This window comes from Molothrus ater, chromosome 23, assembly GCF_012460135.2.
Source record: "Molothrus ater isolate BHLD 08-10-18 breed brown headed cowbird chromosome 23, BPBGC_Mater_1.1, whole genome shotgun sequence".
Taxonomy (NCBI): Eukaryota; Metazoa; Chordata; class Aves; order Passeriformes; family Icteridae; genus Molothrus; species Molothrus ater.
The window spans coordinates 73,065-90,177 of NC_050500.2; the positions used below are offsets into that span (position 1 = coordinate 73,065).

The 17,113-nt window shown below is 43.4% G+C and overlaps 1 protein-coding gene across 3 annotated transcripts in view; it reads left to right on the top strand.

The window, feature by feature from the left end:
* The first annotated feature begins 2,824 nt into the window (after window positions 1–2,824).
* The window catches only part of DVL1 (dishevelled segment polarity protein 1), a 49,424-nt gene continuing 35,135 nt past the window's right edge, over window positions 2,825–17,113 (top strand). For 2 of the 3 annotated variants that reach the window (XM_036404799.2, XM_036404801.2), the window contains exons 1-2: window positions 2,825–3,117; window positions 16,319–16,388. In XM_036404799.2, coding sequence (XP_036260692.1) covers window positions 2,948–3,117; window positions 16,319–16,388 — 240 coding nt within the window. In that variant the 5' untranslated portion in view covers window positions 2,825–2,947. The remainder of the gene's footprint in view (window positions 3,118–16,318; window positions 16,389–17,113) is intronic. The other variant, XM_036404800.2, reaches the window with a different exon arrangement.

Consider the following 17,113-nt stretch of genomic DNA (forward strand, 5'->3'; position numbering starts at 1 on the left):
TATAAAGATTTATTAACCAATAAAACACTGCCAACAAGGATATTTATGGTTTTGATCCAATCCTTAAATATTTCATCTTATAGACCCATGTTACAGAGTAAGATTTCTTAGTTAATCATGTTATGACACACAAACCTACAGTTCTGCATTCTAAACTCCTTGTTAGCTTTATAACTACTTTTTATATCTTAAACTATTTTTATATCTTAAACTATTTTTATATCCTAAACTTTTTCTATATTTCAACTTAAATCTTTTAAAAGGTTTAGATATAAAACGTTCTGAGGACCTAAACCACAAATAATTGTTGATTACATTTAAGCCCCAGGGAGCTTTGCAGAGGTTACTGCAAAGTCTTTTGCTTCCCTCTAGTGTTTAATGTCTCCATTTCATTGTCAGTGACTGCCCAAAGTACACTGCACACAGAGGGAGAATAAATGGGAAAAAAAAAAAATACTTGCAGATTTTCCAGACCAGATCCAGGAGAAGTTGAAACTCTCTCTGCTTTGGGATCATTTCCATCTTAAGTTCATCTTCTGTGTCAATGCCAATCTTGCCAACATTCCTCAAAGTGAAATTTTGCTCTTTTACAGATAAATTTTTGATATGAAAACCACCCAGGACACCTCTGGGTGGGTGCCCAGATCTTTGGTTTCCCTTTTGTCCCATCTTTTCTACACATTTATTTTTGAAATATCGGCAAAATGTTTGCCCAAGAATGGAGGGTTCAGTTCTTTTCCCATTAAGGTCATGTGTTCTACCTGAGGTTCAAGAATTGTTTTAGAGATTCTCCAGTAAAAATTTAGAATCCCTAAACCAAAAACATCTTGGGGCAGTGGTTTAGGTCAGAAGCTCTGCTGAGCACCCAGAGTGTGAAGCGCTCTGAGAACTCCCCAAGACAAGCAAGAAGCATTGCTGTAATTCTAAAAGAGTTTTTTAAAATGGCTTTTTTAAAGGGTTTGCTTATTCCCTGTGTGTGAAAATGAAGAAAAGGGTGAGCAGCTTTTATCCCTCAGGACACTCTCTGCTCCCTGCAGGGCCCTGCAAGACTTTTCCCTCTATCACAGAGAGCACAGCACTATTAGCAAGAGCTTTTGTTTCTTTTTTGCTGAAGTGTTAAGTCCTGAGCTCTGTAAGACACGAGGTGTCAGCCCTGATGGGCCAGGGCTGCATCCTGTACTCCTGTGTCCTCTCTTTAATTGGATTAGATGCTGCTTTGACTGCAGCATGAAAGTGCTCTCCTCTCTCCTGTGCTTTCTGGGGAGCTTTCTGTGACTCACAGAGCCAGCCTGATCACGTCTGCTCCGGGGTAATCATCTGACAATGATTATTTCCAGCTGTCAGCAGTGAAAGCAAAGCTCAGGGAGCAAGAACAGCGCTCTCAGCAGGTTCAGGCTCTGGGTGGACACCTAGGGAACACAGGAGGTCGTTAAATACCAACCGAGGGAGCAAATGTTAATGTTTTGCCTGAGTTTCATGCTGCAAGAACTCAGAAAATATTGCTCATGCCAGAGTTATGATCCCACCAAAGGGAACTTTCCCATTCCTGCACAGTGGTTCTGATGGATTCTGGTGCACTACCCATGCAGGAGCACTGGGGTGCTTGCAGAGACTGCTAGGACAGAAAAGTGAATTCACATTTTTGGAGTTTAACTGAAAAAGGGTTTTTTAATAAGCAGGAGATTCCTTGAGACCTAAGAACACTGCTCTGAAATCTTCATTTTCTTGTTTTTGGGGACTTTATAAAAATAAGGATGAATTCTTTCCAAATATATCACCTGTGTGGCACTAAAGATTTTTTTTCTGATTTTCCTTTCCTCATCCCATCCTCTTCCTTTTCCTCATCCCTATTCTTATTCTCATCTTCTTGCCTTTCCTCATCCCCATCCCCATTCTTATCCTCATCCCTTTCTCTTATCTCATCCACTTTCCTTCCCTATCCCCATCCCCATTCCCATCGTCTCCCATTTTCTCATCCTCATTCTTATCCCCATCCCCTTTCTCATTCCCATCCCCTTTCCCTTCCCTTCCTATCCCATCCTTTTCCCTCTTCTCATTCCCATCCCATCCCCTCCCATCCTCTCCCCTTTTCTCATCCTCATCCCCTTTCCCATTCTATCCTCTTTCCTTTTCTGATCCCAATTCTCATTCCCATCCCTTTTCCCATTCCATCCTTTCCCCTCTCCTCATCCCCATCCCATCCTCTCCCCTTTCCCCATTCCCATCCTGTTTCCCCATCCCATCCTTTTCCCTATCCTCATCCCCTTTCCTTTCCCATCCTGTCATTTTCCCTATCCCCAACCCCTTTCCCATCCCATCCCATCCCATCCCCTTCCCCATCCCATCCTTTTTCCTATCCCCATCCCCTTTCCTTTCCCATTCCATCCTCTCCCCATCCCCATTCCCATCCCCTTTCCCCATTCCAATCCCCTTTCCCCATCCCATCCTCTCTCCTCTCCTCATCCCTGTTCTTATTCTCATCCCATTCTTTCCCCTTTCCTCTCCCCTCTCCCCATACCCATCCCACCCCCACCCTATCCCCATCCCCTTCCCCTTCCCTCCCCACCCCTCCATCCCATCCCCACCCTCCCGCTGGCCCGGGCCGTGCTGCCGCCGGGCCGGCAGGGGCGGTGTGCGGGCGCCGCGGGCGCGGAGCGGGGGCCGCGGAGCGGGCGGAGGGCGCTGCCCGGGGCCGCCCCGCTCCCCCTCAGGCCGGGCCCGCCGCCCCCGGCCCGGGCAGCGCCGCGGCGGCGGCGGCGCAGCGAGGCCGGCGGGGCGGCCGGAGGATGCGGGCGGGGCGGGCGCGCTGCCGTTCCCGGGTCGGGCAGCTAGAGAGCAGTGCAGGGAGCCCGAGCCTGAGCCCGGCGCTCCCTTCCTGTGGGCAAGGCCGACAGCGCAGCCGAGCGCCGGCCGAGGCCCGGCCCGGCCGCCCCCGCTGCGCTCGCCCATGGCGGAGACCAAGATCATTTACCACATCGACGAGGAGGAAACGCCGTACCTGGTGAAGCTGCCCGTGCCGCCGGAGAAAGTCACGCTGGCCGATTTCAAAAATGTCCTCAGCAACCGGCCCGTGCACAGCTACAAGTTCTTCTTCAAGTCCATGGACCAGGATTTCGGGTGAGCGGCCGCGCTGCGGGCGCGACCCCGGCCATCGCTGCGTTCTGCGGGCCGCGGGCCGGGCAGGGCTCGCAGCATCCCCGGGGCACCTGCCGGGCTCGGTCCGGCCCGGCCCCGCTCGGCACTGCCGGCGCCGCGAACATGGCGGGCGCGCCGGGCCGCGGGCTCGGGGCTACCGCGATCGCGCCCCGCCGTGCCCCGGGACCCCCCCGTCCCCCCTCAGGAGCGCCACGGGCCCGCCAGGAGCCGCCGCGGTGCCGCCGGGCCAGGGCCGGGGCGGCGGGGACGGGCTGCCGCAGCTGTCACCGCGCCCGGGGAGGCCGCGCAGCGCCCGGGCAGGGCGGGCGGGCCCAGGGTGAGCGCCGAGGGGTCCCGGGGAAGAGCAGGGGAACCGCGGGCAGCGCTGCCACCGCCGCTGTCACAGATCTGACGGGTGTCACATTCTCGGGGTCGGACGGGTGACAGGCGGCCCCGGTTGAACGGGTGTGAAGTGGTCGGTGGGTAAATGGGGGACGAGTGGTCAGTGGTCAAACGGGGGTGAAATAGTCAGTGGTCAAATGAATGTCAAATAGGGGAGAAGGGGTCATTGGTTAAACGGGTGTGGAATGGTCGGTGGTCAGACGGGTGATAGGTGGTTGGTGGTCAAATGAATGTCAAAGGGTTGGTGGTCAAACAGGTCGGTGGTCAAATGAATGTCAAATAGGGGACAAGGAGTCGGTGGTTAAACGGGTGTGAAATGGTCAGTGGTCAAATGAATGTCAAAGGATTGGTGGTCAAATGAATGTCAAATGGGGGAGAAGGGGTCAGTGGTCAAAGGGGCGTGGAATGGTCAGTGGCCAAGCTTGTGTGAAATGGTCAGTGGTCAGATGGGTGATGACTGGTTGGTGGTCAAATGGGTGTGAAATGGTCAGTGGTAAAAAAAATGGGGGACAAGGGGTCAGTGCTCAAACGGGTGTGGAATGGTCAGTGGTCAAATGGAATGGTCAGTGTCCTAATGGCTGACAAGTGGTCAGGGGTCAAACGGTGCCAGGGGCTGTGCTCAGACCACAGCTGTCCAATCCTCGAGGTCAGACAGGTGTCAAACGGTCCCTGGTCAAACGGGAGTGAAGTGGTCAGTGGTCAAATGGGTATGAAATGCTCAGTGGTTAAATGGGTACAAACTGGTCAGTGGTCAGACAGGTTCAGGGGCTGTGCTCAGACCGTGACTGTCAAATCCACTGGGGCCAAACAGATGTTGGATGGTCCCTGGCCACACAGGTGTCAGGTGGTCAGTGGCCACCTGAGGTGTCACAGGTGTCACACAGTCCCTGTTTGAACAGGTGACAATCACCTGGTGGTCAGACAGCTCCAGGAGCTGTGCTGGGCCAGCAGCTGTGAAACCCTCGGCTGAAGATGGTCAGTGGCCAAACAGGTGACAGACGGTCAATGCCCTCTTCCAAGGGCACAAGCTGAGCTGGACGAAAGCAGGGCTGGACTTTGAGATGACCTCTGTGGTGGCCAGAGGCAGCTGAATGCCTGAGCCAGGGGTTTGACATCGTCCTATGTCACCAGGCTTGGCGACAGCCAGAAAAAAATAAAACAATGCAAGTCCCTTTGACAGTTTGCCAGACTGTAACTTTCAAAATGTATTCAGCAGATCACTTCTCTTTGTACTCGCATCTGTCGCTGGCAAGGCAATTTTGCGCAGTTAAATACCTTGCCAGGAATTAAAAAAAAAAAAATATGGAGCAGGTTTGTGGGAAACTCGTGCGGACCTGACTCCAAAACAACGCCGTGGTTGAGGTGCAGGGTTGGTGTTTGGTGAGATAGATCACCCCAAGCATCCTTGGATGTGTTGTGCAGCCTCTTTTTTATCCCTGAGACCTGAACCTTTCATGCTGATTGTGTTTTTCTCCCTGGTGGAATGTGGATATTGTTTGTTGACACGGATTTCTGATGTGGTGAGTTGTTAGTGTTGGCTTGTAACCACAGGAGTGTTCGTGGATTGACTTCTTGTTTTTCTCACTTGTGCAAACTTTTTTTTTTTTTTGAGGGGGGAAGCAACCCTACAAAATGTTTGTTTTCAAAATAAATGTGATTATTGGTAAATATCCCTCCTTCACCTCCCCGAGTGACAGGGACACGTTGTTGTCGTAGAAATTCAATGTTTGTGGTTTGATTTCACTAAAGGAGGTTGGGATTGTTCAGGCAGCAGCTGCATGGTTCCCAGTGCCACAGAAATTTACAAGTAGGAAATATAAACTATGCTGAGGCATCTTGAACACACGGGGATGTTTTGGTTTTTAACCAGGAAACAGAGTTTGTAACAAACCCTAGAGTGGATTTTGTTATTAGTCTGAAAATTGGGATGAAATTTGTCTGTTCTTGGAAATGGTCTTTGACCAGGAAACAAAGTTTGTAACAAACCCTAGAGTGGATTTTCTTATTAGTATGAAAATTAAGGTGAAACTTGTCTGTTATTCTTAGAAATGGACTTGATGGAAGATGAAGGGCTGCAAGGATCAAGACCTGGAAATTCAGTCTCTATTATTTAATCAACAGCATTTGCTGACAATCCATGGCCTCGAGACAGCTCAGAGTGACTCTGATGTGGGACTCCTGAGCTTTGTTTGCATTTATTTTCTATGTCTTGTTCCTTTTGTGTTTGTGCCTCTCTGAACCCAAAATATTTGGGAAAATCAGAAGAAAATTCAGCTGAATTTTGGCTGTCTTAGTGAGTGTTAGTAGTAAAAATGGGCTTTGTTTTCATCATCTTATCTGCAAACTGACTTTTTGTTGAATCATGGAATATCCTGAGCTGGGAGGGATTATCCAGCCCAGACACCCCAAAATCCCACCCTGGGAGCTCCTGGGGCTGGGACCATCCCCTGGGGCTGTGCCCAGAACCCTCTGGGGGAAAACCAAAATCCCCAAATCCCTCCCAACTCCCTTGGCCCAGCTCCATCCTTTTAATTGTTGCACGCAGGCAATTCCAGCTGCTGTTTCCGCAAACCATAACAGAGCTGTGGCTCTCGAATTTCTCCCTTCTGTGCCTGAAAATCTCTTGCCTGGAAGTGGAGCTGCAGGGACATTTTGGGTGTCCTCCCCAGTGGTGCCAAGCTGGGATTTGGCTTGGTCCATTTAGGGCAGTCCCTAAAATCCTGAATTTTTTCACTGAAATGTGAAAAGCAGTGGTTGTGTTAGGAAAAGAAATGTTTTCCTGCAGGATTGGAAACAGACTTTTTGTGGAAACATGGAATATCCTAAACTAGGAGGGATTATCCAGCCCAGAGATCCCAAAATCCCATCCCTGGGAGCTCCTGGGCAGTGTCCAGAGCCCTCTGGGGGAAGAACCAAAATCCCAAAATCCCTCCCAACTCCTTTGGCATAGCTCCATCCTTTTAATTGTTGCAAACAGGCAATTCCAGCTGCTGTTGCCACAGACCATAACAGAGCTGTGGCTCTCGAATTTCTCCTTTCTGTGCCTGAAAATCTCCTCCAGAGCAGCTCTTGCCTGGAAGTGGAGCTTCAGGGACATTTTGGGTGTCCCTGTGGTGTCCTCCCCAATGGTGTCGAGCTGGGATTTGGTTTGGTCCCGAAATCCCTGATTTTTTTTTCACTGTGCAATGTGAAAAGCAGTGGTTGTGTTAGGAAAACAAATGTTTTCCTGCAGGATTGGAAGGAGCTGACTCCTTGCAATTCTGCACACGCTGTTGTAATTAAGGCCCAGCCTTTCCTGGATGCTGAAATAATGGAATAAATCCTGTGCTCACAAACCCTGCACGTGCTGAATGCTTTCCAGCTGGGATGGGATGGGATGGAGCTGGGTCCTGCATGGGGCATGGAATTCAATGGAATTCAAGCCCTGGGTTCTTTGCTCCTTGGAAGGTGCAGGAGGAGGTGTGGGAGGGTGACATTCCCATCTGAGCTTTGCTTACAGTTTAATTTATAAATTAAATTATAAATTTACATTATAAATAAATAAATTTTTATCTATAAAGATATATAAAATTATTATATTATAAATTACATTATAAATTAATTTAATTTTAAATTAATTTAATTTAAATAATTAAATTAAATTATAATATATATTTTATCTATTATATATATTTTATCTATTATATATTATATATATTATATATTTATAAGTTTATATTATACATTATAAATTAAATATTTTAATTATTAAATTTCAAATTTAATATAATTTTTAAAACGTATTGCCCTGCCACTTCCCCTGTGCCAGTTCTGACCCACACAGGGATGGCCCTGCCTTTTCTCTGCTTTCCTCCTTCCTCCATCTGTACCATAATGCTGATTTTAAGGTGCAAGATGTCCAAATGGAAGTGCTTTTGTAGCTTCTGTTTTTATTCTGGTTGCTGGAAAACCAAGCGGGGATGTTCTGTAACAGCCTCACTGCTGTGACAGCATTCACCAGCAGTGAAATTTAGGAGAGGTGATATTTGAGGAATGTTTTTCTAGACTAGGGGCTGTGTCATCAGCTGATTTAATTAATTCCAGCCACTGATTCTTTCCTGAGGGCAAAGCTCAGAGGCCATTTCCCATCAATGGCACTGCTGATTCTCAGGTTACTGCCCCACAGAATTCTGTTAATTCTTTGATGATTAAAAAAATGACAGCTAATGAACACATCTAAAAATAAAGCTGCAGTTTGTGATGCCTGGGTTCTGGTGGTGGAACAGTGACAGCTGTGTGGGATCCAAATGGTTCATCAGGAATCTCTGACAGATCCTGCAACAGGAATCCCTTTCTGCTTTGAAATATTTGATATTTCCAGAGCTTTGCTCATAAAACACAATCAGTAACTTGCAGGAGCACAGAAGGATCAATGTGGAGGATCCAGGCAATTAAAGATGTTAAATTTTCTGTAAATTTATTTATTTAATTAAACATATTTAATTTTCTGTAAATTTATTTATTTAATTAAACATATTTAATTTTCTGTAAGTTTATTTAATTAAACATATTTAATTTTCTGTAAATGTATTTATTTAATTTTCTGGTTTGAGGTTTTGCTGTTCCAGTGTGGACAGCAGAGTTTCAGTGAAGAACAACCATCCTAAAGACATTTTCTGTCCAGAACTGGATAAAAATTCCTGTTTGTTGTGGTTCCTGTGAGTGGGGCAGGAGGAAGAGCAGAGTTGTGTCTGTTCTGGCACCCTTTGGGTGAGGTTCAAATCCTCATTCTTTCCATTGTGTGCACTAATGCTCCTCTGATTATTCTTCTGCAGGGACTCCTCCAAGGAGTGGCTTTTTCAGCATTCCTTTGGTATCAGCCCAAGAGCTCCCTTTCAATCTGCACTTGGAGCTGCAGCTAAAAATTGGTTTTTTGGATGAAAACCGGAGAGAACATGAGATTTAAAGCAGTAGGAATCCAGTTTGGGAGCTGATGGGGTAAATTTTAATAGGAAAGAAACAGGGGAAGTATTTTTTCCCTTTTTTTCAGTGCAGCACCCCTGTTCTCACCCTTGCCCTGAGGTGAGTCAGGAGTTGGTTTCTAACTCCTAAGAGGATTTTCTGATTTTTTCCAACCCCTGAGAGGAGTTAAAACCAGGAATCCTGACTGCCAGATCTCTTGCTGTGCTGTAACTTCATCATTAGGTCCAAGGAGTGGCTTTTTCAGCATTCCTTTGGTATCAGCCCAAGAGCTCCCCTTCAATCTGCACTTGGAGCTGCAGCTAAAAATTGGTTTTTTGGATGAAAACCAGTGAGAAAATGGGATTTTAAGCAGTAGGAATCCAGTTTGGGATTGGGATTGGGAGCTGAATGGGGTAATTTTGAATAGGAGAGGGACATGAGAAGCATTTTTTGCCTTTTTTCTGTTTTCACCCTTGCCCTAAGGGTGAGTTAGGAGTTGGTTTCTAACTCCTGAGAGGATTTTCTGATTTTTTCCCCACTTTCTTTCAGATTAATTCCTGGAAAATTTAAGGCCAAAGTTCTGTTGGATTGTGGATTTAAAGCTACAAATAACAGGTTTATAAACATTTCTGAGAATGTGAGGTGATAGAGCTCTGGAGGGACAGAGGGGAGTTTTAGAGGGGATTTTTGGGATGGGATTTTTTCCCTGAGATGGATTTCCCAGAGAATCCGTGGCTGCCCCGTCCCTGGAAATGTCCAAGGCCAGGTTGGAACACCCTGGGTTGAATTTTCAAATCCCTCCCAACCCAAACCATCAAATTCTGGAATTCCATCAAATTCTCATTTAGAAGTCAAATGCAGTTGGGCTGGTGCAGCTTTGGAATGCAATTTTGCATTTTGCTCTCCCTTTGCATATGGAAAAAGGTTCATTTCTCTCCCTGTGATGCACAAAATCCCAGCCCCTTTTATCTGAGCTGTTTCTCTCAGGTTGCTGAGATGATTTTTCAGGAGTGGGAGGTGGGAAAACAAGCAGGCAGAGCTGGGCAGGTGAAGAATTCCATGGGGCCCCTCCCAGAAAAAGCTCCCTGGGGATTTTTCCAGCTCCTGGATGATGTTTCCATGAGGAATTTTTGGAGGAGCACCATTTCTTGCTGCATTCTTGGCAGTTTCAAAAAGTTTTAGCTGAGTGATTTGTGGTTTTAGAGCTCTGTAATTTTTATTTCCCTTAAATGACTCAAAGAGCTGTTGGCAAATGTGGTTTTTTTTGGATGAGGGACAAAGAGTTGGTGGGAAAAGCTTCTGATCCACCTGAAATACAGAATTTTTGTGTCCTTCTGGATCCTCTAAATTGGACAAATGATAAAGAACTCAAAAATCTGTGTCAGGTACCCTGTGAGTCCCTGAGCTTTGTGTTCTCAGTTCTTCAGGAGCCCAATAATAAATGAAATAATCTCTGCCTTTCCCTTGCCACTCCTGAAATGAGGGAGGTTGGCTGGCCATGGTTCTGTGGACACCAAAATCCTGCAATCTGTGCTAGAAATGCAATTTTTCTAAGTGAAATAGTAGAAAAAATGTGTTGTAGTTCAGCTTGGAATAGCAAATCCATGCCTGAACGTGAAGGTGGGGCTGGGGAATTGCATTTATTACCAAAATCTTGTTTAATTTCTCTTCTGGAAAACCTTTCCTGCGGTGAAAACACAGATTTTTCACTCAGTGTGGTGCAAATCTTTAAAGAGACACCACAGTCCCATCCCAAAAGTGCCTGTTCCTTCATTTATGGGATTTAATTTATGGGACTTTATGACAAGCTAGGAATCTCTCTTTTAATACCCAAACCAACCTGTAGGTCCAGTTATACTTTGAATTTGCAGTGTGGGTGGAATTTATTACCTGGTATGAAGACAAGAGGTTTTTCTTTTTTGGTTTTTTGATTTTTTATTTTTATTTTTGGACCCAGTTTTTCATGGTGTGAGGAGTGAAGTGCCCTGGGACGGTTTTTTGGAGCTCTCAGGACCTGCAGAGCTTTGGATTCCCACCCTGCTCATCCCTGAGAGCTTTTTTATTTTATTTTCAGTGTCCTGCCCTGAGTTTGGAGCATAATTGCACCCTAGGGAAAGCCAAACCCCAGGCAGCTGTTGGAAATGGGCATTAAACATTAAAGCTTTTACAGGTTTGTTTTTTTTTCCCCCTAAGCTGTTCTCAAGAACTGCTTAATTTTATGGGGGTTTGTTAATATTTATTGTTTATTGGGAATGTGGGTTCAGGTCAGGATTTTTGTGACCTGTCCCTTTGTACTGAGATTTTTCTTGTTTTTCTGGCAGAGATGTGTGTGTCCCTTGGGAATAAATTCATTAACACCTGGGAGATTGAAATCCAGGCACATAAATAATTTACTAAATAATACAGGGAGGAAAAAGGGAACTAAGAGTAAAGCCTGGAGATTTTCAGTGGGGCTAAAATGCTTTGCTTGTTTTATTCCAAACCCTTTCTGAGGAAATTGAGGAAAAGAAATTGAAGAAAAGAAATGTTAAGGTTTTAGGATTCTAAAAATCACCCGTTTCCTTGGCTTCTCTGCAAAAATAATGTTTTTTCTAGTTTAGCTGGGCATGGAGTGAGATATAACACCATGCACAGTTGTGTCTAGCAGTGCTACAATCAAACCAGACTCTACAGATCTCAATTTAAATGCCACGAAAGTCTGTATTTTAGTGGGATTTTCACACTCTGAGCACTGCACAGCTATTGAAATATTGTTCCTAAGGAGCAGAAAAGCAAATTATATTCCCTGCATGCCACTGCTCTTGGACAGCCAGTCATTAATATTTTAACATTTTATAAAAATATCTTAATATTTATTAAGTAAATTTAAGTAAGTAAATTAAGTATGAAATATAAAATATTTTAATATATTACATATAAAATAGAAAATATTTTTATAAAATATTTAATTTTAAATATTTTATAAAAAGCCGTTATACTTCATTTGGAGGGAATGGGGCAGGATTTCTGGCTTGGGGCTGAAAGGGGAGGATGAGGCAGGGCTGGGCGGACAGCCCAAGCAGCAGTTGGTTCAAAACACATGGGATTCTCTGGAAGGAGTCCCTGTGGCAGTGCTGAGGGCTGCCAGGACCTTGCAGTGTGATGCAGAAGGCAAAATGGGATTGCTGCACATGGAAATTCCCTTTGCAGAGTCACACAAGGAAGAAAAACCCATTTTATTCCTCTGTTTATCCCTGTAAATTCAGCACATTACTTTATTTTCATTCCTTTTTCTGCATTGGGAAGGTGGCTGAAGGCTCTCTGTGCTTCCCTCCCTCCCAACTTTCTTTTTGGATTTGTGTTCCTAAACCCCTCACCAAGCAAGGAGGTTTTCTGCTGAAAATCCCATTTTATTCCAGTGTTTATCCCTGTAAATTCAGCACATGACTTTATTTTCAGAGGAAAGGAGAATTTCCTCCTGCATTGGGAGGGTGGCTCAAGTTTCTCTGTGCTTCCCTCCCTCTTTTTGGGATTCTTTTTGGATTTGTGTTCCTGAGCAGAATTCCTGGCTTCCTTCACCAAGTAAGGAGGTTTTCTGCTGCTCCAAATTCTGTCTTTAAACTTCAAAGAATTCCAAGGAACTTTTCAGCAGGGCTGTTCTGCACTTTTCCAGCAGTGCAATGTCCCAGCTCGAGGTGACGCAGCACTGTGCTACAGGGCAGAGCCTCAATAAATTGAATTATCCTTGAATAACCATAAAAAGTGAAGTTTTATGTTTAAAATCAGTGCAGATTTGGGCTGATCCTCTGCTTAAAGAACACAGTCATTCTTGTATCATTCATATGCTTAAACTTAGCTTAATTTGAGCTTTGGTGCAGGACCAAGGTGCCAAAACCTCTACAGCATCCCTGGAAGGTGATGGATTAATTATCCCTGACATGCCAAAAATATTTGGAATTATCCCAGGCATGCCAAATATCCCTGCAGGAATAAAGGTGGGGTGGAAAAACCAGGGAAGAGTCAATCCTGTGGGCAATGAGTGTGGTGCTGGAGATCAGATGTGGCAGAGGATAACTGGGCTATAAATCCATGAATTAACTACATAAATATATGAATATAAATACTGATAATTGCAGGCAGAACCTCATTTTTCCAAGTGGAATGAAAAATCAACCCTGCATTTCCTATCTTTGTGGTGCTGGAGGAAAGGAGAATTTTATTATTAAAATAAAATATTTCTTTTTCCAAGTGCAATGAAAAATCAGCAAGCTAATTGTGGAGAATGCAGTCTGTGCCAGGCATGCACGATGAGAGTGCAGCATTATCAAACTCATTGTTTAATTACCAATTAACTCGGTGCTGATGAATCAGAGCCATTATAGGTTTGTCGGGTTCAGGTGCCATCAGGTGCATCCCAGTTTGTGTGGAATCAGGAATTCTTCTTGGCAGAAAGAAAATGATGCATGAGAAAAAAGAAATTATATATATAAGAAAAAGAAAATTGTATATGAGAAAACGAAAATTATATATGAGGGGGAGGCTGAGCCTCAACAATCCTTGATTTTCAGGCTGAAATCCTGTCTGGAAAAAAAGAAAAATTCAGGATGCTGAGGTGAGGTGAGAGGTTTGGGAAAGGCACAAATCCCAAATTGTGCAGGGAGAGCCAGAGCATCCACACAATTCCAGGAAGCCACAGCAAGGAGGGGCTGCTCCCAGCAGTGATTGTTTAATTTGCTAATTAGTGCTGAAATCTCCTCAAAGTCAAATAAAGCAGAGGATGTGAGCTGCTGGAGCTGCTCCCTCCTCCCCTGCCCCACATTTCCGCACCCCCTTTTTGGTTTGTAGTTTTTTGTTTGTTTTTGTTGTGGGTTTGGTTTTGGTGTTGGTTGGTTGGTTGGTTGTTTTTTTTTGGTGGTTGTTTTTTTTTTCGTTTTTTGGGGGGTTTTTTGTTTGTTTGGGTTTTTTGGTATTTTTTGTTTGTTTGTTTGGTTGGTTTTTTTGTGCAGATATTCATGGATGTGGGGGCTTTGCTGGTGTTTGGGTGAAGAGTGGGGTATTTTTCATGATTTGTCTCTGATGTGACCTTGGCTATGTTATTTTACCTTCATTACACCTGATAGATGCATTTGATGGATGAATTAAAGGATATTTTGTGCATGGAGTGCAGCAAAGAGGGAGATGCCAGAAGTCTGTGAAGAATATTGAATATTATATGTGAATATTGGAGAAAAATGTCTGAATTATTGGTGTGCCTTTTCCAAGGGGCAAACCTGTGGAGGTGGGAGCTGGTCAGGCAGAGCTTTGTTTAAATTTTGTGGCCAGGTGTTTTATTTACTTCTCCCGCTGTTCTTTTACCTTCTTTCCACCTGGTAGATGTATTTGAGGGATGAATTAAAAGCTTTTTATGCAAGGAGATTTTTCAGGATTGCAGCAAAGAGGGAGATGCCGCAAGTCTGTGAAGAATATTGAATATTTTATGTGAATATTGAAGAAAAATCTCTAAATTTTTGGTTTGCTGTGCTCTCTTTTTCCAAGGGGCAAACCTGGAGGTGGGAGCAGGGCAGGCAGAGTTTTGTTCAGACTTTGTGGCCAGGTGTTTTATTTTCTTCTCCCTCTGTTCTTTTACCTTCCTTCCACCTGGTAGATGCATTTGAGAGATGAATTAAAAGATGTTTTGTGCATGGAGATGTTTCTGTGGTAAAGAGGGAGACATTACAAGTCTATGAAGAATATTGACTATTGCCTGTGAATATTGGAGAAAAATCTCTGAATTTTTGGTGTGCTGTGCACTCCTTTTCCATGGGGCAAACCTGGATGCGGGAGCAGGGCAGGCAGAGCTGCTGTGACCTGGAAATGTCATTTTTGCTCCAACTTTGTGGCCAGGTGTTTGTTTGCTGTGCCCAGCCCCAGTTAAACGGGAGGTTGTGTGTGCTGGAGCAGGGCTGCCAACAGGCAGGACGTGACCTGGGAAATAAAAACCCCTTTTTCTGACAGGGGATAAACATCTCCCTCTCTGGGCCTTGCTATCAGATGCTCTTTGGTCTTATTTTCAAACACGGTGTCCATTAACAATCAGGTTGAGAGCTCTGGGGATTTATCTCCAGGGTGGACCACATCCAGTGCCAATATTCTTCACCTCAGGATGAAGTCTCTGTGAAAAATCACTTTTTTTTCCTTGCCATGCTGTTTTGGGCTGGAATATTCTTCACCTCAGGAAGAGCTTTCTGGGAGAAGTCACCTTTTTTTTCTTCTTATACTGGTTTGGGTTGGAATATTTTTCACCTCAGGATGAGGTTTCTGGGAGAAATCACTTTTTTTCCCCTCCACGCTGTTTTGGACTAAAATATTCTTCACCTCGGGAAGTTTTTGGGAGAAATCACCTTTTTTCCTTGTCATGCTGTTTTGGGAAGAGATGAGAATCTTGACTCCATGTTTAAGAAGGCAGATTTATTATTTTATGATCTATATTTATGATATATATTATATTAAAAGAAATTATATATGTATATGGGAGAAATTTTGTATATGGTTTTTATGGGTGCAGAAATTCTGTGTGTGATTTTTGCTGGGTGCAGAAATTCTGTGTGTGATTTTTGCTGGGTGTAGATATCCTGGGTGTGATTTTTGTTGGGTGCAGAAGTTCTGTTTATATTTTTTGCTGGGAACAGAAATTCTGTGTATGACTTTTCCTGGGTGCAGAAATTCTCACCTGGGATTCCTGGGATGCCCTGAGTGTCATTTCCTGCAGATCCTGCCCTTTCAGACATGCAGATAAAATTCTTGCAGCACCTTTCTCTGCTGATCCAGCACTGGAGCTGTGCTGAGTGAGTGTTCCCTGTGGGAACACACAAAATTCCAGTCTGTCCATGGAGATCCAGGTGTTGAAATCCTGGGTTTGCAGCTCCAGAATTACAGGTCTGAGAGCTTCTCTGCATTCTTAGGGGTTTTTAAAGCCCTGAATTTCTGCTTTTAGTGGAGTTTGCTCCTTGGAGTCTGAGGATAAATGACTAAAAGCAAGAATGGGATCATATGATCTGATTCCTGCTGCCAAAAGATGAAGGGAGGACAGATGGTTTAGGAATTAAGTGAATATTTTACAATGTTTTTCTTTCCAATAATAGAAAAAAAAAAAAGGGGGGTGAAATTGCCTAATATTGCCCTGCCAGCCATTAACAATGCAAATAAATGTGGAGGAAAAAAAAAAAGTTTATTCCTTAAAATGTGTGGGAATACAGGCATTAGTGGATTAGTGGTGGAGTTATTTATTTTTATTTTTAAAAAAATCAATTTGCTCTTTTCTCCCTTCTAACCACCCCCCTGAACACGCCACTGTTTTATCCCAGTGAGTTGCTTTGTGGTTATTGTGGTTTTTCTTCACCCAGCAACAAGACAAAAACATAAATAAAGGAAAATGTGCTTGTGGATCCACAGATTTTGATGAGACTTCAGGCTTCAGATTGTCGAAAGCAAATCTGGCCCTGTTCTGCAGTGAATTTGAGGCCAAAAATCTGTTTTTGCTACAAATGTGTGATCTCTGACACAGCACAGGGGGATTTTAGTCCCCATCAGACATTTCAAGGCTCTGGGGAGACTCCAAAATGGGAAATTCTTGAAATTATTTTAGTGCCTCCCAGTTTGGGGTGGTTGTCTGGAAAGTTGTTGTTCTACCCTTTATTTGGATTTATTTCCTCTATTCTCAGAGTCTCTCATTCTTTAAACGCAGAGCACCTGCTGGCACCAACATTTTAATGAATAAATTGCATTTTTCCTGAACAATTGGAGAAAACCATTGTCCGTTCTGATCTGATGTGATTTCAAATTCCTGATTTTCTTCCTTTTGTTGTTTTATTTTGTTTTCCAGGGTGGTGAAGGAAGAGATCTCAGATGACAATGCAAAGCTGCCCTGCTTCAATGGAAGAGTGGTGTCCTGGGTATGTTGGATTTTGTCTGTGGAAATGTGTGTTCGATACTGGAAGCTGATTTACTGTTTTTGCTGGGATGAAGGAACACAAGGAAATAATAGTAAAGTAGGTTTATAGGAGTTTTTTCCAACTGAACAGTTGGAACAAAAGTGGAATTATCAGATGGAATGAGCAGCTCTTTCATTCCTGTGCTGATTTTAGGAGTTGAAGATCTTGCAACTTACACTTCTTACAAATTTTTTATATTTTAACCATTTTTATATTTTAACTGTTATTTTTATATTTATTTATTATTTTTATATTTTAAGTAAACTATTATTTTAATATTTTAACTATTATTTTTATATTGTAACTAAACTATTATTTTAACATTTTAACTATTATTTTTATGGTTTAACTATTATTTTTATATTTTAACTATTTTAATGTTTTAACTATTTTTAAAATATTTAAACTATTTTTTTAATATTTTAACTATTTTTTAAAAATTGACTATTTTTTATATTTTAACTATTTTTTAATATTTTAACCATTTATTTTTGTATTTTAACAATTTATTTTTGTATTTTAACTATTTATTTGAATATTTTAACTATTTCATCCCTTAAAATATTTTAACAGCCCAGACATTGAAGTTATACAGAATAAGGACATTTGCTGCCTGCTGAGCAGCTTGACCTTTCCCAGCCTAGCTTCTTGCAGGCAGGATTACATGGAAATAACACAAAAAATCA